The sequence below is a fragment of the Trichechus manatus genome, unplaced genomic scaffold (genome assembly GCF_000243295.1).
Source record: "Trichechus manatus latirostris isolate Lorelei unplaced genomic scaffold, TriManLat1.0 scaffold00139, whole genome shotgun sequence".
In the NCBI taxonomy this organism is placed as follows: domain Eukaryota; kingdom Metazoa; phylum Chordata; class Mammalia; order Sirenia; family Trichechidae; genus Trichechus; species Trichechus manatus.
Window position 1 is genome coordinate 4,354,336 of NW_004444075.1, and position 25,545 is coordinate 4,379,880.

At 40.2% G+C, this 25,545-nt stretch overlaps 2 protein-coding genes across 2 annotated transcripts in view; both read left to right on the forward strand.

Moving 5' to 3' along the window:
• The first annotated feature begins 1,275 nt into the window (after window positions 1–1,275).
• On the forward strand, window positions 1,276–6,590 carry NDUFC1 (NADH:ubiquinone oxidoreductase subunit C1). Its single transcript, XM_023739751.1, has 4 exons — window positions 1,276–1,370; window positions 1,907–2,010; window positions 5,104–5,183; window positions 6,305–6,590. The coding sequence occupies exons 1-3, from the start codon at window positions 1,304–1,306 to the stop codon at window positions 5,161–5,163; spliced, it is 231 nt and encodes a 76-aa protein (XP_023595519.1). The 5' UTR covers window positions 1,276–1,303; the 3' UTR covers window positions 5,164–5,183; window positions 6,305–6,590.
• Window positions 6,591–16,548: 9,958 nt separating this feature from the next.
• The window catches only part of MGARP (mitochondria localized glutamic acid rich protein), a 12,325-nt gene continuing 3,328 nt past the window's right edge, over window positions 16,549–25,545 (forward strand). The window contains exons 1-3 of the mRNA XM_004385485.2: window positions 16,549–16,648; window positions 20,602–20,705; window positions 25,150–25,243. Coding sequence (XP_004385542.1) covers window positions 16,567–16,648; window positions 20,602–20,705; window positions 25,150–25,243 — 280 coding nt within the window. The 5' untranslated portion in view covers window positions 16,549–16,566. The remainder of the gene's footprint in view (window positions 16,649–20,601; window positions 20,706–25,149; window positions 25,244–25,545) is intronic.

Below are 25,545 nucleotides of genomic sequence, written 5' to 3' on the forward strand. Positions count from 1 at the left end.
ATTTTACTCTTTGCTGGATAATTTTCGGTTAAAAATTCATTACAGTTCTAAGGGGGGAAAAAAAAAACCAAACCCGTTGCCACTGAGTCTCCGACACTATAGAACTGAGGAGAGTTGCCCCATAATGTTTTCAAGGAGCGGCGGGTGGATTTGAACTGCCGACCTTTCTAGTTAGCAGCCAAATTCTTAACCACTACACTACCAGGGTTTCCAAGGAAAATACAGAGGGGGAAAAATATATATATTCGCCAACGTTTTACATAGTTTTTAGACATCAGATGGAATTACGAGTTGAATGCACAAAAATCTGGTTCAGTTGTGCGAAGATAAAACCTATCAGTACGTCTTTGATAGACAAAAACAAACAAGCTGTTTACTACTATCAGACACTTTCTAAGCTTCCCCATGGCCCTATTGGATAGGTTTTGTGTTACAGATGTAAAACTAAGGCATAGAGAGGCCAAGTAATTTGCCTAAATATACAGCTCAAAAGTGGTGAGCTGGAGCAGCGTTTTGAACTTGGCAGTTTGAGCCCTGCTCTACACTGCATGACTTCTGTTAGGTGGGTTATAGAAAACCTCAGTCTGAATCTCACCTCCCCCAGCTGTGTGATCTTGGGCAGGTCATGGCACTTCCACTTTTAAAATAACTCGTTGCCGTAGATTTCAGACTCGTAGGAAGATTTTCTCTTCCTCACAGGATTATTTTGCTTCACCACACGATTGTGCGTGTAAACGGACTTCGGGAACTGTAACGAGTTTTTTCAGATGCAAAATTTAATATGTGACCTTGCATGAGTGTTTGACTTGTTTTGAATCTCATCTGCAAACTGAAGATAATCACGGCATGCCATGTGGTTATTTTGAAGAGGAAATGAGACAACGCATGTAAAGCATGTAATGCATGAATGCACAATCCCTGGAACACAGAACTCAGTAAAAACGCTAGCCATTCAATGTACTTCGTTTTCAGTTTTTTGGTTCATGTAGAAAGATCGTAATAAACCTCCTGATGAGTGCCCCTAGGAAGCGGGTGTGAAATAATGTCGCAGAGGACAGAGAAATGGATGAACTACCTTACTTTTCTTTTAATCATTTTCTTCCTGACCCCAATTTACAGGCAGAAGGCTGCCGCCAGTGGAGCTGGGTTACCTGGCCTTAACTACGATTCCCAGGTAACACTCCCACGGATCGCGGCTAAGGAGCCGGCGAGCACTGCGCTTCCGCCCGCCAGGGGGCGCTCAGCCCGGCACCAGCTCCCAGTAGGGCCGGGGGCGGGGGAGAGGCGGAGCTCGGCTGGCAAGATGGCGCCGTCCACGTTGCTGCGCCGTTTTTCCGGGTTGCTGGCCCCGGCTCGGCTCCCGAGCGGCCGTGAGTGTCCCTCCTTGCACAAGCAGACTCCAATCCCCCGGGTGTCTCTCCCAGGGCGAGCCTGGTTGGCCACAGTAGGGGGCGGCTGCGGCTTGGCCTCGCCCTGCCGTGACCTTCGCCGGCCCGAGGTCCGGAGCCCACGCCTGCCCCCACCCCGGACTCCGCTCTCTATCACCCACTGCCGACCCACCTCCAAGCGCTACCCGACCCCTTTATGGCCTCAGCGAAGGAACTTTGGGTTTCCACTCCCCACCCCACCCTCCTTCTGCAGGTTCATTCTTGTAGATGCGGTGAGGGGAGACCCTCTTGAAGGCGCTTCCTGCCCGCTCACTCCCTCCGGAGTCTCAGGGTCCGGGAGCCCTTAAACGAGACTGTGAAGATGTCCTGCAGGGCCGGGATCTGTTTGAGTCTGTTTTCTTGGCTGTTGAAGTGGGGCATTGAAGAGAGAATTAAATGCGATAAAACACGAAAATGTTAGTTTTTTTGCTACTAGGCAGTATGTTACAGATTTACATACTCTCACTGTTCCCTTTCAGTTTTAGCTCGGTCGAAGTTCTACGTTCGCGAGCCACCGAATAGCAAGCCTGATTGGCTGAAAGTTGGACTCACTTTGGGTACCACAGCCTTCCTATGGTTCTATGTAAGTACTTTACTGTCCTGAAACCCCAATAGAGTAGGTGGAAGGAATATCAATGTGACCGTAAATGTTGTTGCTAGCGACTCCCATAAAGTTGGAGATTTTTGTAATCGCTAATAACATGTATCTCCATAGAGGAAATCCCAAGGACTAGAAAGAAATACTAAAATTTTACTGGCCTAGAGAAAGTATGATGAGGCTGAAATTTCTGTCATTCATTGTTACAAGCATGGTTTTATAAGCAATTACAGGTTTACTAAATATTTACTAAGTATTAATTATCGTTTCTTTATTTAGTTTTTAATGAGGATTAAGGGTTTTATGAAGGCACTTTTTTCAACCGCCATAGGGACAAACCAGCAGTGAACAAGCTATACAAATTAAATCCCTTGAGACTTCCAAAGTAGCTCTGGTGGTGCAGTGGTTAAGAGCTCGGCTAATAACCAAAAGGTCTGCAGTTCGAATCCACCAGCTGCTCCTTAGAAACCCTATGGGGCAATTCTGCCCTGTCCTATAGGGTCGCTATGAGTCAGACTTCGGTTCCTCTGAGTTGCAGTCGACTCGATGGCAACGGATTTGGTTTGTTTGTTACACTTCCAAAACATTGGGTTTTAATCAATGTGTGGAATAAATGCATTGTTGGAAATTGTACTTATTGTGTAGAAGCCTTTTTTTTTTTTTTTGAGTCTTTCTGTATCCAAAGTGCTTTACATTAATAACTTAATCTTTCAACAACACTGTGTGGTAGGTACTATTATTGTTGCCCTTTTCCAGATGAAGAAACAAGTTTAGAGAGATTCCTTTGGTGAATCCAGTTCTTGCTGACTTCAGAAGCCACACTGTAGACCTACGACGTGAAATACTGCCTCTCTATTGATAAACTTTTCTTTAAAGTTAACTCAGAGTAATAGCATTTAAGGTTTTTGTTTTGTATCTAATGTATTCAGTGCTATCTCCACTGCCTTCCGCCTCAGCTCTTAGATCTCTTATCTTTGATTTTCTCATTAAAGTAATTCAGCTCTTTGGCATGGGAAGTGGTAAGAGATGTTGAAAATCACTTAAAACTTGATAAGAATAGCTAATCCTTTTCAATTCTTGTTATAATGAAATTTTATACGTTCTTAATTTCAGTTAGGGTTTTTCATAAAAAGAATCTTGATTGCTGTTGAGGGCACTAATGATTGAAATTGGATCTTCAATTGCAGTGACCATCATCCAGTATCAGCCATTGTTTCAGTTGCATATTCTGTCAGACAGTAGTTATCTAAGAAAGTGGTTGTCCTTCCTGAATTCTAATTAGTACACACCTATAGTTTGGGGGTGGGGTTGGTCATTCACTGACAGCATCGAACTTCTAAGGTTAGAAGTATAACACACACCCACCAACCAGCCTGGATCCTGTTTAACAACAAAGTTTGTTGTACCATATGTTGATTTAGCCCTTCTGTACTAAGGCATTCCATTATATTTATTACCTACTGAATAAAGTAATGCATATGGCAAAAGTTGAATCCAAACCTTAAGGGTTGCCTTCTCAAACTTAGTATGTCAGATTGTGGTGAACACATCTACAGCGTTCATCGTTTTTGGACTTTTGGATTTCTTAGCCTTTTATTTTCTAACTAGTTGTAATTGTTTTAATCTATTTTGTGTGTGTGTGTGTGTGTGTGTGTGTGTGTGTGTGTGTGTGTGCGCTTTAGGTGAAAGTTTACAGCTCAAGTTAATTTCTCATACAAAAATTTATACACATACTGTTTTATGACATTAGTTGCAATCCCCATTCCAGGTTCTCTGTATCCATTCAAACATTTCCTGTCCCCCCCGCCCCACCCGTAAAACCAAATGAGACTAACGAGGTACAGGAGTCCAGTGACAAGGGCCAGAAGGCAGAAGGGGACAAGGAAGCTGGTGATAGGAAACCCAAGATTGAGTAAGGATATTGTTGATGTGTTGTGAGATTGTTAACTATTGTCATAGGGCAACATTTGTAGTAACTGTTAAATGAGAAACGATTTTGTTCTGTAAGCCTTCATCTTAAGTGAGAATAACAGCACAATTGGAAGAGCATAGTCAGTGTCACTGAACTGTGCGTGTAGAAATTTTTGAAACAGTGTATCTTTGGCTGTGTATTTTCACCAAAAAAAAAAAAGGGTTGAGAAGTTAGAGGGTTAATATGTTGTGGGGTTGTTAACCAATGTCATAAAACGTGTACTACTGTTTCATGAGAAACTATTTGTTCTGTAAGCCTTCACCTGAAGTACAATAAAATATTTAAAAAAAAAAACATTTCCTGTCCCTTCCTGCTTTCTCTTGGGTCCAGGGAGGAGCTGCTCATTTGGTCTCGTATATCTGATTGAACTAAGAAGCATACTCTTCAAGTGTATTATTTTTTGTTTTATAGTGCTGTGTGATCTTTGTCTGAAAAGTAGGCTTTGGGAATGATTTTAGTTTTGGGTTAACAGTGTCCGAGAGCCATAGTTTTGGGGGTTCCTCCAGTCTCTGTCAGACCACTAAGTCTAGGCTTTATGTGAATTTGAGTTCTGCTCCGCACTTTTCTCTCACTCCATCCAGGAGTCTCTGTTGTGTTCCCTGTCAGGGCAGTCATTGGTGGTAGCCGGGCACCATCTAGTTCTGGTCTAAGGTTGGTAGTGTCTCTGGTTTATGTGGACCTTTAGTCTCTTGGGCTAATATTTTCCTTGTGTCTTCGGTGTTCTTCATTCTCCTTTGCTCCTAGTTGAGTTGGGACCAATTGATGCATCTTAGATGGCTGCTCACAAGCTTTTAAGATCCTAGACACCACTCACTGAAGTGGAATGCAGAACATTTTCTTAATAAACTTTGCTACACCAGTTGACCTAGATGTCCCCCGAAACTATGGTCCCCAGACCTCAGCCCCAGCTACCCTGTCCATCAAAGTGTTTGGATGTGTTCAGGAAACTTCTTAGCTTTTGCTTCAGTCCAGTTGTGCTGACTTCACCTGTTAATCTATTCTTATCTCTTGCAAAATATCACATGATACACAAGTAGCATCAGTAGCCTCCTCTGTAAGTTGCCAGGAAGATTGCATTTCTAATTTTAATTGTTATCTATTTCTAGCTCATCAAACAACATAATGAAGATGTTTTAGAGTATAAAAGAAGAAATGGGTTGGAATAAACTATTGAAAGACCAACATAGTAAGTGTTCAGTTTTACAGAATGAATAGATAATGCAAGTTAACATGACTTCCTTTTAGATAATGGATTTTGATTTTCTTTTTATTAGGTTTCTGCTTTTTAGCACCCATATTTCTGTTTGTGACTAATTTATGAATATTTAATACCTTGATTCTTAGCATCTTTTAACATAATTATTTTTAATCATTATCCTTTGGCTTTTTGTTCAAAGGAAGTTGTGTTTAAGAATGAGAACAAAATCATTATTTTCTTAAGCAGTACTTTATACATTTCCTTCATAGCACTTAAGTTATAATTATTTGTGTGTATATGTTGTAATATCTGTTTGACATATTCCATTCTTGACTGTAAATTCCATGAGGGCAGGAACTCTGTATGTTTCATTAATCATCATATCAGCGTCTTGCCCAATGCCTGGCCCATCTAAGAGCATATTTGTTGAATGTATAAGGGCAATAGTTGTTTTTTTCCCCCTGAATGACCATGTTGTGATTGTCACTACAACTAACACCCAATTGGAGAATTCCTGGTAAAACCTAGCTGCAGACAAGATTGCATACTCTGCCTGGTCTGTGATTTAAAACAGAGAGAGAGCTTGTTTTATGTATGTACTAGGTGTATTTCTGAAAATCCTTGAAAAGAAATCCTGTAACTCTCCGTTTATAAAGTGAAAAATCACTCTTATAAATCTCAACTTTCATGGATTATGTTGATGAAAGTAGGTAACTTTTATTTGCTGGATAATAAACATAGTCATCACTAATATTCACTTTTTTTTCATACTTAACAACTCTCAAATACTCAGGTCTTGGGGGTTTGATTAGCTTTTGCTTTTTCCTTTCCACTGATTATCAGCTTGCCCATTTCGCTATTTCAATCAGTGAATCAAGAGATAAAAATGAATATATTTTAAAATCGAAACCAGATGCTTTTACTAAAGAGTAGTAAAATAAAATATTTCTTGTTGAAACTTAAATAAAATGAAAGGTTGATACTCTCTGGATTTGTTTTCTAAAAGTTCCTTGCTGCTATAAGTTGAATTATTTAGAGTGGGCTTATTTTAATATTTCTGCTGGCTAATGCTATAGTGCTTGTTTTTGTTTTGTTTTTCTTCATTATAGGTATGCTCCATATAGTGATTACAGCAGTTCCTCTGGATTCACCAATCTTTTGATTGTAAATGAGAGAAAAAAAGTTATATGTGAATATATATTGTCAGCATTTGTGTGTTGCATCAAGTGAAAAAATAAAAATACTTTTGTATTCTTCAGATAATGCATATTGTAATAACTAGCAGAAAATGTTAATTCTAAGGTGTAGTATTGGAAGTATTACAATATGGAAGGTACATTGTGTTAAATGTGCAAGTTGAAAAATTTAATCAATAAACAAAGTTCAGTGTAAATTCAATCTACTCCTGTTGAATACTTGGAGTGATTTTTAGGACATTGATTACTTTCACCATCTGATAATAGAGTTGGTAGTAATTGAGGACACAATGGTAAGAGAACTTATGGAAATGGATTCAAGAATCACTGCTGAAGTGATTTACTCTTTGTCTTAGTTATCTAGTGCTGCTGCAACAAATACCACAAGTAGATGGCTTTCATAAATTTTTTTTCTCACAGTCTAGAAGGCTAGAAGTCTGAATTCAGGGTGCCAGCTCCCGGGGAAGGCTTTCTCTCTCTCTCGGTTTTGGGGGATAGTCCTTGTCATCAATCTTCCCCTGGGCTAGAAGCTTCTCAGAGCAGGGACCCTGAGTCCAAAGGACGTGCTTCACTCCTGGCGCTTCTTTCTTGGTAGCTTGAGGTCCCTCTCCTCTCTGCTCAAATATCTCTTTTTATATCTCAAATTTACTCAAGATACAATCTAATCTTGTAGATTGAGTCCTGCCTCATTAACATAACTGCCTCTGATCCTGCCTCATTAACATCATAGAAGTTAGGATTTACAACACATAGGATAATCCCATCAGATCACAAAATGGTAGACAACCGCACAATACTGGGAATCATGGCCTAGCCAAGTTGACACACATTTTAGGGGAACACAATTATAATTCATAACACTATAACAACTTCTAATTTCCAATCAAAACACTCTTTATTATATTGGGGAGATAGAAATAATCTATTACCCAGAATGCAAAAGAGCCCAAATACTGTATTCTTCTAGAGGAGCCAGTTTGGTAGGTCGTAAAGTAAAGGCAAGTCCTATTACCAGGCTGCAGTCCAACCAATTCTTTTTGGCAGAATTATAAACTCAAGACCAGAAAGGCCATATATAAAGAGAAACCTGTTGCATTTCAGACACTAAATCTGAAAAAAAGGTTTACCTGATTTTGATCTGATAAACATGACTGTGGTTGACACATGATTCTATCTGCACCCTCTTTTTTTTTTTAATGGAAACTCTCCTTTTACATTATTACTAAAGGAACCTTCCTTTGACCATAGATAATTCAGATTTCTCTTGGAAATAATTCTTACTCAGTCCAGCTACTCCTGAACCAAGAAGTAAATCCAGCAACTATTGGCTATGGCCTTTTCTTTACCATATGAATTGGGGAAATCAGAAGGTTCAGGTACAGTGAAATGCATCCTAAATTCAATAGTTGAAACCTAACTCAAGCTATGGTGGTGCAGTGGTTTTAAGAGCTTGGCTGCTAACCAAAAGTTTGGCAGTTCTAATCCACCAGCCACACTTTGAAAACCGTATCGGGCAGTTCTACTCTGTCCTATAGGGTCACTATGCCTTGGAATCAACTTAATGGCAATAGGTTTTTAACTTAAGCTATGGTAACCTAAAAAAGAGAAGTAGTTATCATAAAGATACAGAGTGACTCAGATCCCAAGAACAGAAATGTACTAGGGCCCAGGAATACTGGGCCTAGAACTCAAGTGTCATCAAGACTCTTTCCCTGTGTATCTGCTTCATTTTCTTTCATTGTACATGGCCTGCCCTGCGATTGGTCTCTATAGCACCTTGCAGCGATTGGGCAGTCTACTATGCAAGTAGGGTGCATAAAACCACCCAATAGGATAAAGTGACCTTGTGGGAATTGGTCAATTACTATGCAAGTTAAATGGCTGTGGCCTATCAAGGGTAAACAAATAATTTCCTTTATAAGGATCAGCACAAAGCTGGTTCATATAGGTGGAGTTTAAAGATGTCCCAAATGTCTAACTTTTCCAAGCTGCTGCGTTGTCTCTAACATCAAGTACTCCCTTTCACCTCAGTACTCTTTCTCCTGTCTTTAGGTTCCCTAATTCCCTGCAACGTCTCACAGAACTTACAAACCATATAAAAGAAATGGCTCACGAAGTTATGGAGGCTGGCAAGTACCAAATTTGTTGGTCAGGCATAGACTTCTTCCTGGCCCTCAGTCTCTGCCCAGAGGCACTAAGCTTTCTTGCTCCATGGGCTGGGTCTGCCCTTTGGTAGTGGTGGGCTCTCCTCTGTGCTCTGGAATTGGTGGGCTACAATTATCTTATTTGCACGGCCCCACCAAATCACCTGGGTGGGAGTCACAAGACCATGGCTAGAAAGGCCACACACAAAAGTAATTAAACGCACTGCAACGGGGATTGATCAGTTGTGGTCTGGTGGGAGGACAGTGATTTGAAATTGACAAGAAGTAGGCTTAAATAAGGGCCAGTTGCACAGAGGTTGAGAGGGACCTCACTACCATCAAGAAGAGCCTGGAGCAGAGCACATCCTTTGGGCCTGGGGTCCCTGTGCTGAGAACCTCCTAGATCCAGAAGAGACAGCTGTAACACTGAAGACAGCAAGAGATGGCACAAGACTGCACAGCAGGACAAGCAACAGGAACCAGGCGACTGGCACAAGGCAGCTGTAGTGGGATTGCTGACCACTGAGTGAGAGAAAGCTGAGTACCTTCGGGCAGGAGGCTTGCTGGCTGGCAGAGTAGAGTGCCTCCAGGCACTTGTTGGTGGAGTTATAGCGGTGTAACATTTGCCCAAGCAGTGCAAAGTCCGAGAGAAGTCCCAGCAGCAGGCACAGCCGAAAAGCTGAAAGCTTTCTTGGTTGGAAGCTGTCCTGATTGACTAACTGTATCCTATCTCCTGAGTTGTATCCTGTTACCTCCACGTTGATGCTGATCCTGAGTTGCAGCCTGTTACTTCCCTAATAAACCTCATAACTGTAAGTATGGTCTGTGAGTTCTGTGTGGCCAATGCAGGGCTTCAAACTGGTTCATTCCGGTTTGAACCCCTGCTGAGAATCTACATTTCTAACAAGTTCCCAAACGATGCTAATGCTACTAGTTAGAGACCAATTCTGAGAACCCTAGTAGAGCAGTGGTTCTCAAAGTTTATTATACATAAGAAACACCTGGGGACCTTGTTAAAATGTAAATTTTGATTCAGTATACCTGGGGTGGAGAAACAAATTCTCAGCAGAGTTTCAAACAAGAACGAACTGGTTCAAATCCCTGGGCCGATGCAAAGAATTATTAAACCCAGCAGAGAAGTAGAGAGTGCCACGGGAGGACGACTGGTATTAGATGCGGTGAAAAAGTTATGTCTGACCTCAACCTCATAGAAATCAGCTTTGGGCTGATCCTGATTCTCATCCCTCTTAAAGTTAGATGAGGTCTGACACTACTACATTACAGTATCTATGAAGTAGTCATGTAAATTATTAAGTTGCCATAGAAAAAACAATCCGAATGAACGAAGTTCCTAGTATAAAAAGGGGTAGGGAATCTCGTGTTTATTTTGCTAAGAAGAGGAGGTGAATAGATTTTAGAGTACTGAGTGACCTCCAAGAATACATTAAGAATTTACCATCTTGAGTACCCATTCCCCTTCATTTTACCTAAATATCTTAGGCCATCAAGGGTGCTTATCAGGACTTTTTCTTAATTTCTTGCCAATTTGTCTTCCTAGATATTCTTCTAAATTTTCACTTTATACCCACATTGATCTGTTGAAAAGTACAGATTATAGTCTAAAAATTAAGAGTATAGTCTAAAAATTAAAGCAATCAGTTTCTGGTTTTCTCTGGAGTGTAGGAAATCACTTAGTCTTTGAGAATTGCTTTTAATTATATAGCACTCAAGCCTCAAATACATATAATTAATATTGCCAATAGAGGACCCTTACAGTATGTTTCAAGACTAATCTTTGTCAATGATCACAATTAAGAGGAGGTCATCTGAGGTAGGACAAGTTATCTCTGCCCATAGAGTCTTGTTTTCCCAACTAGACGAAGAGAAATGTCAAGGATGCACTCAAGGGCAGCATTATAAACAATGTGAGTAATGGCTAGGAAACTATTGTCCAAGCCTTACATAGTCTTCTGTGGCAAAAACCTAATGTAAAATTCTCTTGGGTTTGAGAGAAACAGCTTGCCATAGAGTGAATTTGACAAACTGTGGGCATGTGAAAAGAAATTTGCCATCAATATGGAAAGCCACATATCCTATGAGAGCAGTAGAGTAGGTAGAAAATTGCCTTGATCTGAAAGACATGAGCTTTTAACTAAGATAAAAAGAATCTAGGGAAGTGGCACTATTTATCTCCAAGTTCTATTTTATGTTTAGATTTTTTAAGTTCTTAAATGCTAATATTAAAAAAAAAAGAACTTCTCCCCAGAACATGAGCAACTTGAAAGCTTCTTTGTCCCTGCTGTTGTTGTTAGCTGCTGTCAATTTGGCACCTGACTCATCGTGGAAAAATGGCGTGGTAGAGGCATCTGACCTCTAACTTCACAAGGGAGGAGGAGGAGAATCAAGATCAACTGCCCAAGGCTGATTCCTATGAGGCGGAGGTCAGACACAGCTTCTCCCTCCAACTTTTTTTTATCAATTCTGACACCAGCCGTCCCTCCCATGACGTTCTGTACTTCTCTGCTGGGTTTGATAAATCATTGCAGTGGCCACACAGAACTTACAGACCATACTCACAGTTACAAGGTTTATTAGGGAAGTAACACGTTACAATTCAGGATCAGGAACGACTCAGGATACAGTTCTTTGGTCAGAACAGCTTCTCAGCTATGCCCACTGACAGGCCTCTCCCTGGCCCTCGGTCTCTTGGGCCTCTTGGGCCGGCCCGGCCTCTGCCCTGCTCAGGCAGGTGTTACAAAGCTCTTTAGCTCTGCCAGTAAGTGCCCAGTGGCACCTCACTCTGCCACAAAGCCTACTTCCCAAAGGCTCAGCATGTCCCATGTGGGCCAGAAAGCACACTATGCTGTCTTGTGCTGCTGCTTTTGCTGCTGTTGTTTCTCTGCCACTACTTTTTGTTATCTTGTGCCATCTCTGGTGTTACAGTTCTCTGTCACCTGGGTCTAGGAGGTTCTTAGCACGGGGGCCCTGGGTCCGAAGGATGCACTCTGCTCCTAGCTCTTCTTTCTTAGTGATAGTGAGGTCCCCACTGTCCACCTTTGGGATGGCTCATTTTAGGTCTGATGGGATGGCACAACTGACCAGTCCCCTCATTAAAGTTCCATTTACCTTATTTGCATGATCCAACCCTCACAAGTGTACCATGTACCTTATTTGCATTATTAGCAAGCTATCTAATCCCCTTAGTGGGCCAAAAGAACTTCATATGCATGGTCCCCCCCAGTCATTTGGTGGGAGTTACAAGACCATGGCGAGAAAGTCCATATAAAAGCGATCCATCGTACTACACATGGCAGCCCCATGTGTTACAGGGTAGAACTGCTCCATGGGGTTTTCTTGGCTCTGATCTTTACAGAGAAGAGCACTTCTGGTGCAGTGGTTAAGTGCTCAGCTGCTAACCAAAAGGTCAGTAGTTCAAACCTACCAGCTGCTCTGTGGAAGAAAAGACTGGGTGATATGCTCTGGGAAAGATTTCAGCCTAGGAAACTCTATGGGGCAGTTCTACTCTGCCCTATGAGTTGGAATCCACTCAATGGCACATAGCAACACCAATTTTAGAGAAGCAGATTGCCAGGCTTTTCTTCTGTGGTGCCACTGGGTGGGTTCAAACCACCAGCCTTTACGTTAGCAGCTGACTGCAAACCACTTGTGCCACCCAGGCTCCTCTTTGTCTCTACTGTACTTTTTATACACAATACCATGATGATTCTCCACATTTAGTGATTATTTAACATATGTCTCTAATCTTAAAATAATTCATGTTTGATAAACTTTTTCTTTCAGACTCTGATGAGTTTTTTTGAAACTGTATTTTTTTATCCCAACACTTGGCATTATCTACTTTGCCAAATATGATACCCGTATTTTTCAGAGAAAAAACAGTAAAGCAAAATTGGAACTTTATTATATGAGATTTTAGAGGAGGATAAAGTGAAGAGAAAAATAACAGAAGCAAGTAAGTTTTGCAGTGGAAAGATTGCGTAAAAGAAAGTAGGTGAAGAAAACTTAAAAACTGCTAACATAATCATGATACCTTTGTCCATTTTACTTGTTCAGTAAGTGTCAAAGAGTGTAGACCAGGTATATTGATTGTGGAATGGGAGAAATTGTTTTCACACCTTGCATCTCCCAGCTGGGATGGCCACCTCCAACCTAGAGGACATGATAAGCTCCCCACTGGATCTTGCTTACTGATAAGTGATGATGGAATACAATGAATCCCATCATGTGCAGAGCGTTGTAAGGGAGCCCTAAGCTTTGATTTAGGCTGGAAGTCAGAGTCTAGTACCACCTCCTCCAACTACCTGAGCACATTTTCATACCTAATGTGCTTTAGAATTCACAACTACATTTTACAGGCTCAGAGCACCAAGTCAGAATAGGTGTCTGGCTCTGAAACTTATGCTCTTAACCACAGTCTTATATTATCTCAATTCTTTCATATGTAACATAGGGATAATCAACATTCCCCCGCCTACTCTTTAGGATTGTTAAGAGAGTGAAACACAAAATAGATGTGACAATACTTTGGGAAAAGTTTTCAAAGCCCTGTATAAATGTGTGTTATTTTCGCATCGTTTACACTACATTGGCTTTAGCCGAAGTCCTTAGCTTGCATTTATTACTGATACCTGGTCAGAGATTTCTGACCTCATTGATGTTGGCCTTGGCAGCTACCTTTGAGAAAAGATGTTGATTCTGTGTCTCTGAAAACTTAAACTATAACTTCTGTGAGTGACAGCAGAAAATGGGTCTTGTTCATGGGAGAATGCCCTGGAACAGTGCCTAGCACATAATAGATGTTTGATAAATATTTGTGAAATAAATTATAATGAATCCCCAGTGTCTTCCACTGCCCTTACATACTGTAGACATTTCAACATATAGACAGTTCAGTTGACAGATTGGGTGACTGCTGTGCAACCTGGGATTGATCCAGAACACCTCAGACTACACCAGACCCTGAGTCTATAACTGAATTCTGAAGGGGAGCTTAAAACAGTATCCTGGGGGCCATCATCACAAATGTTTACTCAGAAAGAATCCTTTTTTTTTTTTTTACGGGATCTTTGGGGTTTAATGCTTACAACATATTAAATAACAATATGATGCATGTATGAGTTCATTTCTATGGATTTGCTGCCTTTGACTGTTTCCTTTCTCTAGCAACCAAGTTAAAATTCAGCTCTAAGTCCAAGAAGGAATGAGCCACAGTAGTAGACAGGTTTGGCTTGTTTTGTCAGTCTGTCCTAGTTGCTGGCAGCTCTTTAAACATTCTACCACACCAGTGAGATATCTAATAGCTAGTTACCAGAGGATGTGTACTTGATGCTGGTCAAATATAACAAGTGTACTAATCTGCATGTTGCTATTTTCAGGACTACCAACTTCTTGGAGCTCTCGTGGAGCGGTGGTGAAGAGTTCAGCTGCTAACCAAAAAGTCAGCAGTTCAAATCCGCCAGCAGCTCCTTGGAAACCCTATGGGGCAGTTCTACTCTGTCCTGTAGGGTCGATATGAGTCAGAATCAACTCAACCACAAAGGGTTTTTTACCAACTTCTTGGTGAAGAGTCTGGGTCTAGTCCCTCTTTGTGCTGCTTGGGAGTCTAAACTTGACCCCTCATTAACTACATTTACCCAATTGCCCTTGTTAAGTGCTGTATCACCAAAGATAGCTATCTACTCTTCTTGAGTATCTAAAAAACCCTTCTGACTATTGGCTCGTACTCTTCGTGTGAAAATATGTTAAATATTAGAATTGGGTTCAGGACTAGAACCTCTGGGAAATTTTTTTTTTTATTGTACTTAAGGTGAAGGCTTATAGAACAAATAGTTTCTCATGAAACAGTAGTACACATATTGTTTTATGACATTGGTTAACAACCCCACAACATGTCAACCCTCTAACTTCTCAACCTTTTATTTTTTGGTCAAAGTGCACATAGCCAAAGATACACCATTTCAAAAATTTCTACATGCACAGTTCAGTGACATCGACTACGCTCTTCCAATTGTGCTGTTGTTCTCACTTTAAGATGAAGGCTTACAGAACAAAATAGTTTCTCATTTAACAGTTACTACACATGTTGCCCTATGACAATGGTTAACAATCTCACAACACATCAACAATATCCTTACTCAACCTTGGGTTCCCTATCGCCAGCTTCCTTGTCCCCTTCTGCCTTGTGGCCCTTGTCACTGGACTACTGAACCTCATTAGTCCCATTGGTTTTACGGGGTTGTCTCTGGGAAATATTTTAAGTTATTCACATAGCAAATATTGTGCCTATTACATGCAAGAGAACTTGGAGCTGGAAAAACCATGTTCATGCCCTTTTTATTATTATTATTATTCATGACCATCAGTAAGTCCCAAGACCCCGTCCACACTACCCAGTGTTGTCATTTGCTAAAGGGAATAATTGTTACCTCTTTCACAGGGTTGGAGTGAGGATGAAAGGAGATAGTACATGTGAAATTGCTTTATAAACTGTCAAGTGCCTGTTGTGGATTAAGTTGTGTCCCCCAAAAATATGTCTTGTAAATTCTAACCCCTATACCTGTGGTTGGAACCCTGGCAACGCAATGGTTAAAAGCTCAACTGCTAACCAAAAGATCGGCAGTTTAAATCCATCATCTGCTCCTTGGAAAGCCTGTGGGGCAGTTCTACTCTGTCCTTAGGGTCACTGTGAGTTGGAATACATTCGATGGCAACGAGTTTTTTGTTATACCTGTGGTGGCCGCGTAGTGGTTAAATGCTACTGCTGCTAACGAAGAAGGTTGGCAGTTTGAATCCACCAGGCGCTCCTTGGAAACTCTATGGGGCAGTTCTACTCTGTCCTATAGAGTCGCTATGAGTCGGAATTGACTCCATGGCAACGGGTTTAGGTTTTGTTTTGTTTTTTTGGTGGTTATAATCCGATTTGGGAATGGGTTTTCTTTGTTATGTGAAGGGGCCATATCAGTGTAGGGTGTGTTTTAAGCCAATCACCTTCGAGATACAAAAAGAGCAGATTAGGACAGAGAAGCAAATAAGAAGAGCTGGGGGAAGATAGATGCCACACCACACGAAGCTCATGATCGCCAAGGAACAGAAGCTGAAAAGAGGCAAGGACCTTCCCCCAGAGCCATAGAGAAAGCCTCTCCCTAGAGCTGGCGCTCTGAATTCGAACTTCTTGCCTCGTAAACTGTGAGAAAATAAATTTGTTTGTTGAAGCTACTCACTTGTGGTATTTCTGTTATAGCAGCACTAGATAACTAAATGCCCACCAGTCCCTTCCAGAGATTAATCATTTAGGGAATGTTATAAGCATAAATTATTGGTTTCCATATTCAAACCGTGACAAATTTCTTGTGGCCACAATGAGGCAAGTAAGTGAAACTAGGGGGAAGAGACTAAAAATTTAGCATGTTCAGTTGATGTGGAAATACTAATTTCATGCCCCCAAAGGAATATACAGAGTCGTTGGGACTTACATTTAAAGTCCTTTTAACAGTGAATTGCCTAGAGATTCAGCCATTGCCTTGGTATTTTCTTGTGATTCTGAACATCACCCACTGGACTAATGGAAGGTTGAGGCTACCGTTACATTACTCTGCGTCTCTAGGAAACTTTCCACTACCTTTTTCTCCCCTAGGAAAGCGAACATTGTGGGTGAGATAGTGGCTTCAGCTTACATCCGGCATGATAAATCAAGTCCACGTCTTAATCCCGTTGCGAATCCTGAAACATTTCCAGGCTGCTCTGAGGAGATAACATCCAATGGAAAAGAAGGGGTCAGGCAGGCGATGACGGCTTCTCGGTTCCCGATCCCTTTTCTGAAATGCCTCCATGAGCTTTCCGGGACAGCAAGAGTGCCTGGAGAGAAACCCCTACCCATCTCCCGGGGCCGCCGGGGCGGCGCTGGGCGGTGGTCGGCGCCCCTCCCCGGGGCGGGGCGCACCACCCAGCCTGCGGCGCCCGGGTAGCCGGCGCCGGGCACTCGAGACTGCAGCTTGGCGAACGGCGGGCGCGATGTATCTCCGCAGGGCGGTCTCCAAGACCCTGGCGCTGCCTCTGCGGGCGCCCCCCGGCCCCGCGCCGTTCCGAAAAGACGGTGAGTGCGGGGCGCGGAACAGGGCGCCTCTGCCCCAGTCCAGGCTTGAGAAAGACCGGCGCCTCGAGCGCGGATTCCGCTGGCGCACCTGCACCCCGGCGTGAGGACGCCCCCCAAGTCGGCCAAACCTGACCCAAAGCAGCAGAAGGTTGGGATTGGGCGTGGGGACAGGGATGTGGGGGAAGGGGTCGCGGAAAAAAGCGCTCCGAAGATCTTGGAGTCTTTGAAAGTGGGGAACTTTTCCAGCGCGGCTTCTGAATCCAGACTAGATTTTTTTCGGGTTCGAATCCTGATGGCGGAGAAATTCTTTAACTTCAGTTTCCTCATATGTAAAATGAGGATAATAAATTAAAACCGCTTAGAAAAATGCCTCCTTAACAAACGTGTAGGTCACCACTTTTATTGTTATAGTGACCAATTCGCACTGTAACATGAGGAATCAGAGGAACGAGTGGGAAGATTGGCACTGATCAGGGAGCCTGGCTGAGCGTGGGGAGGGAGTGCCTGGCCCCGTAGACGTTGAGTGAATGTTCGATGAATTAATAAACGCACGATTCGTCCAGGGCTTGGCAGCCTGAACCCGGCGAGCGCTTGGGCTCTGGGCATCCACCTGGTGAGGAAGCGGCCTTCGGGTCACTGTCCTTTGGGGCTCAGGTAGACATGGAGCTATCCAGCTGTTTAACTGTGTTGTCCAGGTATCACCTTTATTTAGCTTTGGAGAAGCATGGGAAGAGGAGCGTATTCAGAAATTTCCTGAAGGAGAAGTTGCAGTGCGAGCTGGAAGCTGATGAAATAAAAATTGACATATACGAAAGCGTTTAGTATATTGCCTGCAACATAGTAGGTGCTTAGGAAGTGTGAGCCGGAGAGATTGTTTTTCATCCCAGCAGCTCGCGGCCTTGGGTCCAGGTTTGCGCTCCCTTGCAGTTCTCCTCACCCGGCTGCTTCCTAGTCCTTACCAGTCAGTCTACTAGTCGGTCCCACTCCCCTGCTGATTAGGGTGGGGAGGGGTCCTTAGACAAACTCATGGAAAGTTCTTAGTCTCGCTTCACTTAGCCTGTTTCTTCTTGATGCTTCCGAAGTAGCTTCAGCTCAGAGCGTGGATTCGAGCTGGAGAGAATGACTCCTGAGGAAATTTCCATGGGCCTTTTTTTTTTTTTTCTTTTCACTTTGATTAGGCCTTTGGTGTTGGTGGGAGCGGAAGAAGGTCGATCCAGCTAGCTTCATTTCTCTCGTAGAATGCTAGTGGGAAGAAGTTGCCCCCAAAGTAACAGAAGTAAGGCCTCTTGGTTTTCGTAAATCTTTACACCGAGTAAGATGGAGCAATTTTTTTCACCGATCAAATTAGGAAGATTTATTCATTTTAAGCTTCTAAAAATTATGAGGGTGCTGTGTTGAGGGGAAGAGGAGAAAGATGAGCCTCATGACCACCGCCTTTTGTGTTGTATGTCTGCAGCCCCCACCGTCACCACGCACAAACATATACACACCCTTTTTTTGCAGTTGCTCGTGTTTCAAATAATTTCCTCCCCAGCTTGGGGCAAAGTAAAAGTAATTAAAACTTCTAAATACGTAGTTAACAATACTGGTTGTCTTTCTCTAATTTTCATCCAATTGCTATTTTTGTGGCACAGCTTTGTTTGTGTATTTTAAGAACTACTATTATTGACTGGAAACTTAAATTTGTCTTCAGCCGTGGACATTAATTAACTTTTATTGGTACTTTCAACTCTGATGAAAAATAAAATTGTTTTAGTTTTATATAAGGAAGAAATCTTAACTGTGCCTCAACAAATTTTGTTCTTCCCTTTTTGCTTTTAAAAATGTAACTCTTTAATGAATAAATAATTAAGTCTATACTACCAAAACCTGAACTGCCGCATAGAGTTTCCAAGGAGTGGCTGGTGGATTCGAACTGCGGACCTTTTGGTTAGCAGCTGAGCTGTTAACCACTGTGCCACCAGGGCTCCAGGTCTATAATAGATCGTTTGAAAAAACACAGAAAGGAAAATAGAAAATAGAAGTCACCTGTAATCCTACCACTCAGAAGACCACTATCTACATTTTGGTATATAGTGTTCCAGACTTTTTTTTTCCTCTTATGCATTTTTTTTTTTTCTTATTCACATTGCTTCCACAAATCTGGAATAGTCTTTACAGATTATTTTGCTATTTTTCACTTGATATATTGTAAATACTTTCTCATGTAAGTAAATATTCTTATCTAAGGTTCATAATGTCTATTTGTTTCACATTGTATGATTGTATTAACATTTGTCTAACAAATCATTTAATTAATGCTTTTTGGATATTTATTTCCCATGTCATTGCTATTTTTAAATAGCTTTGCCATAATTGTATTTGTACTTAAGTCTTTACATAAATATCTGATAATTTTCTTTATTTCTTCCTATTTAAAAAATCTTTTTGGTGTTTCTGTCTGGTTGAGAAATAAAAACACTATACATTTGATAAAAAAGTGTATTTTTAAGTTTGTAAAAATACAAAAGTTCTGCCCCAAATCAAAGCCTGAACCTCTTATCATAGTTTCTTTGGGCACTGTTTTAGGGAAAAAAAATATTTGTCCAAGACAACCATTTATTTATATCCAATCTAAGAGCATAACCATGAAATCATTTTGATTTTGCTACTAACAAGGTTTGTAACTAGCGTAAATGTCTTAAGATTTCCCCTCTGCAAATCGTAATTTCTCACTACTCCCCACGCCCATACCCCCTCTGTGAGGCCATATCAAATTACTTTGCACTTTCCTGGTAACAAATTCTCATGGTTTTGCACACGTTGTGCCTTCTGCCTCAAGTGCCATTTCCCTTTCTCTGACAAACTCCTACTTTACTTCAAAACTCAGGTCAAGTGTCTCTTCAGTTGTGACAGCTGACCCAACTACCTGAGTTTTTTCACTGTACTTTCATGCTATTGTGCCTCTTTTGCTTACATCCATTACAGACAGCACTCGCCATACTGTATCACAATTTCTAATCTACAATTATATGTCTATACATCTGTCTATTCCTTCTAGACTGTGAGCTATTTGAGGCTAGGGACCTTGTCTGTCTTGTTCACAGTTGTATCCTCAATGCTTCTAACAATGTCAAACACACAGTTAGGTGTTCAACTGTATTTGTTGAATGAATAAATAAATGTCTTTCTTTATCCTTAAAATAAAGAATTTAAAATACGAACTTTAAGCTCCTTCCAGCTTTGAGTCTATTGTAGAATTTTTAATTCCAGAGCATTATGGTGTGTGCAAATTCTAGCACTACAGAATAAATATATTTAAATATAATAATGCAGTACTTTTATCTATTTCTATTAGTTTGTATAGAATTGTACTTCTATTTCAGATATGATTTTGTTGCAACATTTGCCTTAAATAAACTTAAATCTGTCCATTTTTGCTTTATATTAAAAAAATTTAGGTTTCTTCTATCTCTACATTTGTATTATTGATTTATAGAAATGTGTTGGATTTCAACATGTTTTCTCTAATATAGTAAATACAAATACAAATACAAATCATATTTTAACTATAAATATATTTAATTCACTTAAAAATAAAATAGTGTTTCCGTTGAATCCTATAGTGGAGTACATGCAGTAAATGGATTTCGTTTGCTAATATGAATTTCATTTGACAATGAAAATAGTTTAATGCTTTTGCCATTTCCTTTTACCCACACCTGCACCTTTTCCAAGAAAAGCATGATGCTAAGCATCAAGATGACAGGTTTCATAAGCACTTATCAAATTAGCTTGGGAGAATGTCAAGTGGAATTATCACTTGCCTTGTTATACTGTGCTCCCTTAAGCTAAAGTCACTTGATGTTAATAGATTCTGGGTTCACTAAGGGGAAATTTTTTTAAAGATGTAATTATTTAAAATAGTTTTATTTCCATGGTGGAGCTAACTGTGTTTAAACTTGTTTTCCTAGCATCTCTTCACTGGATGTCATCTAACAAACTTCCTGGATCATCTGGCTCAAATATGATATATTATCTGGTTGTAGGTGTCACAGTCAGTGCCGGTGGATATTATGTAAGTGTTTAAATAACTGTAGTGTTGAGGAATTCAGATATTTTACAGCCTGTGGTAAAACTCAAAGCAATGTCAAGGTCAGGCCATGACATTAATTAAATATTCAACATCGCCAATGATTTAAATGTCATTAAGCATATGCATTTGAAAAATAGCTTACAATTATTAGAAGTATAAAGTTTTCATACGAATATATCAACTAAACTATTAAAAATATTTTTTGAAGTATAAAATCAACATTTTTTTTTTCCACACAAAAATCTATACATACATTGTTATGTGACCCTAATAGCTCTCCCCATTCTGTGACAGCACACTCCTCCTTTCCACCCCTGATTCCCCAAGTCCATTCAACCAGCTCCTAACCCTCTCTGCCTTCCCATCTCACCTCCGGACAGAAGCTGCCGGTTTAGTCTCTTGTATCTACTTGAGCTAAGAGACACACTCCTCATGAGTATCAGTTATGTCCCACAGTCCAGTCCAATCCCTGTCTGAAGAGTTGGCCTTGGAAATTTCAACGTTTCCTAATACTACTAAATATGAATGACTTTCAGTAAAACTGGTGCTTTTATAAATACTAGTAATAATAGCTGACAATTGTTGATTGCTTATATGCCAGGCTCATGGCTCATTTAATAATTACAACAATTCTTTAAAGTAGGTAGTTTTATTAACATTCAACAGTAAATATTGTTGAAAAGTTAATTAGCTTTTTATTGTTTAAAAAACTAATATTCATAAATTTTTTAAAAATTCAAAAAGTATAGACATATATGAAATAAAAAATATGTTTTTCTCCCCGACGCCTCTGTCACTCCCCCAAGGTAGCCACTGTTAAATTTGTAAGACAAAGCTTTTAATAGCATGACTTTGGAGTGGAAATAATGGAACACTTGTGAGTTAAATAAGTAAGATAAACCTATTGAATCAGTCACCATTTTGTCATAAATTTTCTAAATCAAAATCTAATTGTCGTTATGGATAAAAGTAAAGTATAAGTTATTTGGAAGCTATAAGAATATACAATTACTCTATACTTTGGTATAACCCTACAGAAATATACATAAAGGGGTAAAGGAGAGGGTCAGCGAAAATGAAGGAAACTCTCAGTGAGATGAGCTGACACAGTAGCCAAAACAATGTGCTCAGACATATCAGAGATCATCAGCACTGGGCAGTGTTTCCTTCTGTTATACATAAGGTCACCACAGTTCGGAGCGGACTCCATGGCAATTAACCACAACACGAAGTCATCGCTAGGAGCTGTTTCATGGGACTATGTAGGATGGCCAAACCAAAATACATATTCTAACCTTCAGAATTTTAAGAGCCTCAAGAAAATAGGAAAATTCAAACATGTCCCTTATATTGTTGTCCTCCACTAATCTACCAGATTTCACCCATATCCAGACTCCTTTGCTCCTACCATCTTTCTACTGCTTAATGTTGAATCGACAGCCCAGGGCCACTCTAGTTGGATACAGGCCGCTGGAAAATAGAGATTGGGAATAGGCCATGCCATGATCTGGGAAGCTGGGAGACTGAATTTCGTCTGGACCTCCCTGTACCCCCAATTAAGTTTATCAGTGCCAGACATGAACCTTTCCATCTGGAAATTCTTTCTTTGCAAAGCAAAATCTTAAACTGGAAGGTTATAACACGGCTATTCATAAAAACCCTTTCTGGTCTTGTTCTGTTAGCACAGTAGGTGTGGAAGTTGGACAAGGTGATGATCTCTAAATCCCCTTCCATCTCTAAAATTATGTTGTTTTAATTTTGAATGTTGGAAACCTTAATTCTCAGGACTCTTAGTCTACTTTCAGGAGCAAATAGAATGTGAGGAACTTGAAAACCTGTATTTTGCCCCCCTCCCCTTCTGTATCCTATACTAAAATAAAGTCTATATTCCATTTTGATCAGTTGAACCCAGGGATGCTCAGTAGCCAAGACTAGTTTTTCATTTCCAAGTAAAATCTTTTACTATTAGGGCCCCTTAGAAGCAGAGAGCCCTAGGTTACATCAATATTTTGAGGGCCTAGGTATATTAAAAAAAAAAAAAAGAAATGCCAGAACTGGTTTATAAAAGTTGTGGCACATTTTAAATGCTAACGTTTAATAAATGAATAATATAATTTGGAAATAACGTCCAAAGTCTAAATTTCAGACCCTCTCTTCTAATAGTCCTTACTTCTGCTCTGTGCTTGGCTGTGCTAGATTCTCTGGGCCAGACAGGAGTGTGAATTATTTTAATACTGTCATCTCTTCTACTCTGCCTAATGTTAGTCTTTTTCCTCACGTTGTGTTTTGGCCCCTTGAGCAATAAGACTGATGTCCCTTGAGATGTTGCTGCTGGGATGGTCATTTCCGGGTCATGAACTTTTGTACTGGTTCAGCTTTAGTGGACCCAAAACCGAGGACACTGACTCAGCATATTGGTCCTGTAGCTGTCAGGACCTCCCACTTTGCTAGGAAAATACTCCCTGCTGTTATACAAAAATGTCCATTGTCATTCCTGCTGATCCTGTTTGCTCTGCAGGTTTCAAAGCCAGCTGATTCAATCTGAATTCACTAGACTTTGGGGAATTTGTTAAAGGGCTACTTTTGCATCATTCCCACCTCAAGATTACAGATTTTCCAAAACTAGACTGTAACAGTGTAATTTTACCATACTATAAAATGGTTTGTAATTTGCGTATAATTTTTAGTAAGGTGCTTTGTTTCTGATTATAAGAAATTTAGAAAATACTATGTATAAATATGTAAATTTTAAAAATCTATACTCCTATCAATAAGAGATAAACTACTACCAACATTTTTAACAAAACTGAGAGGATACACACCATATTATCTGAATAGTGAGATTTTCATTTTTTAAATATTTTTGTCTAATATGAATACGGAGCCCTCGTGACACACTGGTTAAGAGGTACGGCAGCTAACCAAAAGGTTGGCAGTTTGAATCCACCAACTTGCTCCTTAGAAACCCTATGGGGCAGTTCTACTCTGTCCTATAGGGTTGCTATGAGTCAGAATCAACTCTATGGCAACAGGTTTGGTTTTTAATATGAATAGAGGCCAAAGAAGACTATTTAAATATAACAAGAAAGGAAGCCTGTACATTGTCTATGATTAAGATAGGTTTATTCCCAATACTGTTCTCAAGTAACCTACCAAAACCTGTTGCTGTCCAGTCGATTCTGACTCATAGCGACCCTATAAGAAAGAGTAGAACTGCCCCTTAGGGTTTCAAAGGAGCAGCTGGTGGATTCAACTGCACACCTTTTGGTTAGCTGCTGAGCTCTTAACCACTACACCACCAGGGCTCCCAAGTAACCTACTGTCAGGCCATATTGCTGCTTTACGGAGTCAACTTAACAGCAACAACAGTGACTAACCCTAGTTCACCAGAAGAATCTTCATTAGTATAGACAAATATATCATTTTGGAAGTTTTAAAAAATCTTTTTATATTGAGATAATTGAGATTCACATACAGTTACAAGAAATAATACAGACAGACCCTGAAAACCCTTTACCTCGTTTCCCCCAATGGCAACATTTTGCGGAACTGTAATACAATATCACAATCCATTAACCCTATTCAGATTTCACCAGTTTTCCACGCACTCATTTGTATGTGTGTGTATGTATGTATTCTGTGTAATTTTATCACCTGTATAGATTCATGTATTTATCATCAAAGTCAAGATACAGGACAGTTCCATCACCACAGGGATCCCTCATTTTGCCCTTTTATAATTCCACTCACTTCCCTCCTGCCCTCCCATCCCTGCCTCCCAACCTCTGGCAACCACTAACCTGTCCTCCATTTCTATAATTTTTTTCAGTTCAAGAATGTTACATAAATGGAATCATGTAACCTTCTGAGATTGGATTTTTTTCACACAGTATAAATAAATCTCTGGACATTCACCAAAACTGTTGTATCAATTCCTTTTTACTGCTGAGTAGTATCCCATGGTATAACCCACTGTAGAATACCTAAGCTGGTTCTAGTTTGTGGCTATTATAAATAAAGCTACGATGAACATTTTTGTACAGGTTTTTGTGTGAACAAAAATTTCCTCTTCCCTGGGATAAGTGCTGGAGGAGATTTTTAAATGCCTGACAGGATATCTTGGTCCTAGAATAGTTTATTTCTTCTTCTTTGTCTTTATCTGTTTATCTAGTGTGCATGTTTTCTGTTATCTTTGACCCCTTTTACAGCATTTGTTTCTTTCCTATTCTAAGCATTCTACTTAATGGCAAAGGTTTCAAAGGGGAAGTAAAAGGGTAGATGGTGGGTATGGTTTCTCTCCTTTGCTGTGTTGTGATTATGGTTTAGGCTTCTAATGATGATCACATGGAGAACTGCATATATCTTTGAACTTGCCATGGTAAATCTAAGAGCTCAAGAAATAAACTAAGGACATATTTACTTTCAGACTTACAAGACAGTCAGATCAGAGCAAGCCAAACACACGGAACATATGGCAAATTTGAAAGAAAACAACAAAGCAGGGTTATATCCACTTCAAGGTAAAATGAATTTCTTTATTATTGTTTTTTCTTGAGGTAATAATTCCCATCATTTCAGTCTAGCAATGAAAACTATTTGTTTTTGGCTTCTTTACTAACTTAATCCGGAATAGCTCTGGGTATTTCATTCAGAAAAGAAAAATGCAATCAAAATCTAATGAATATTGCTATGCATTTTGGATAACTGCATTTTTTTTTTTTTTTTAAAATGAGGGCATATGATGAATGAAAAAGTTGTACATTATACTACTGACCAGTAGCTTTGACTTCTTTGTGCGATATCACTTTTCCCCTACTTAGGC

What these genes read in the sequence shown, in the direction of transcription:
- NDUFC1 (XM_023739751.1), top strand. Translation starts at nt 1,304, where the DNA reads ATGGCGCCGTCCACGTTGCTGCGCCGTTTTTCCGGGTTGCTGGCCCCG. An exon ending in GGCTCGGCTCCCGAGCGGCC is followed by an intron (nt 1,371 to 1,906) that starts GTGAGTGTCCCT and finishes GTTCCCTTTCAG; the next exon opens with TTTTAGCTCGGTCGAAGTTC. An exon ending in CAGCCTTCCTATGGTTCTAT is followed by an intron (nt 2,011 to 5,103) that starts GTAAGTACTTTA and finishes ATCTATTTCTAG; the next exon opens with CTCATCAAACAACATAATGA.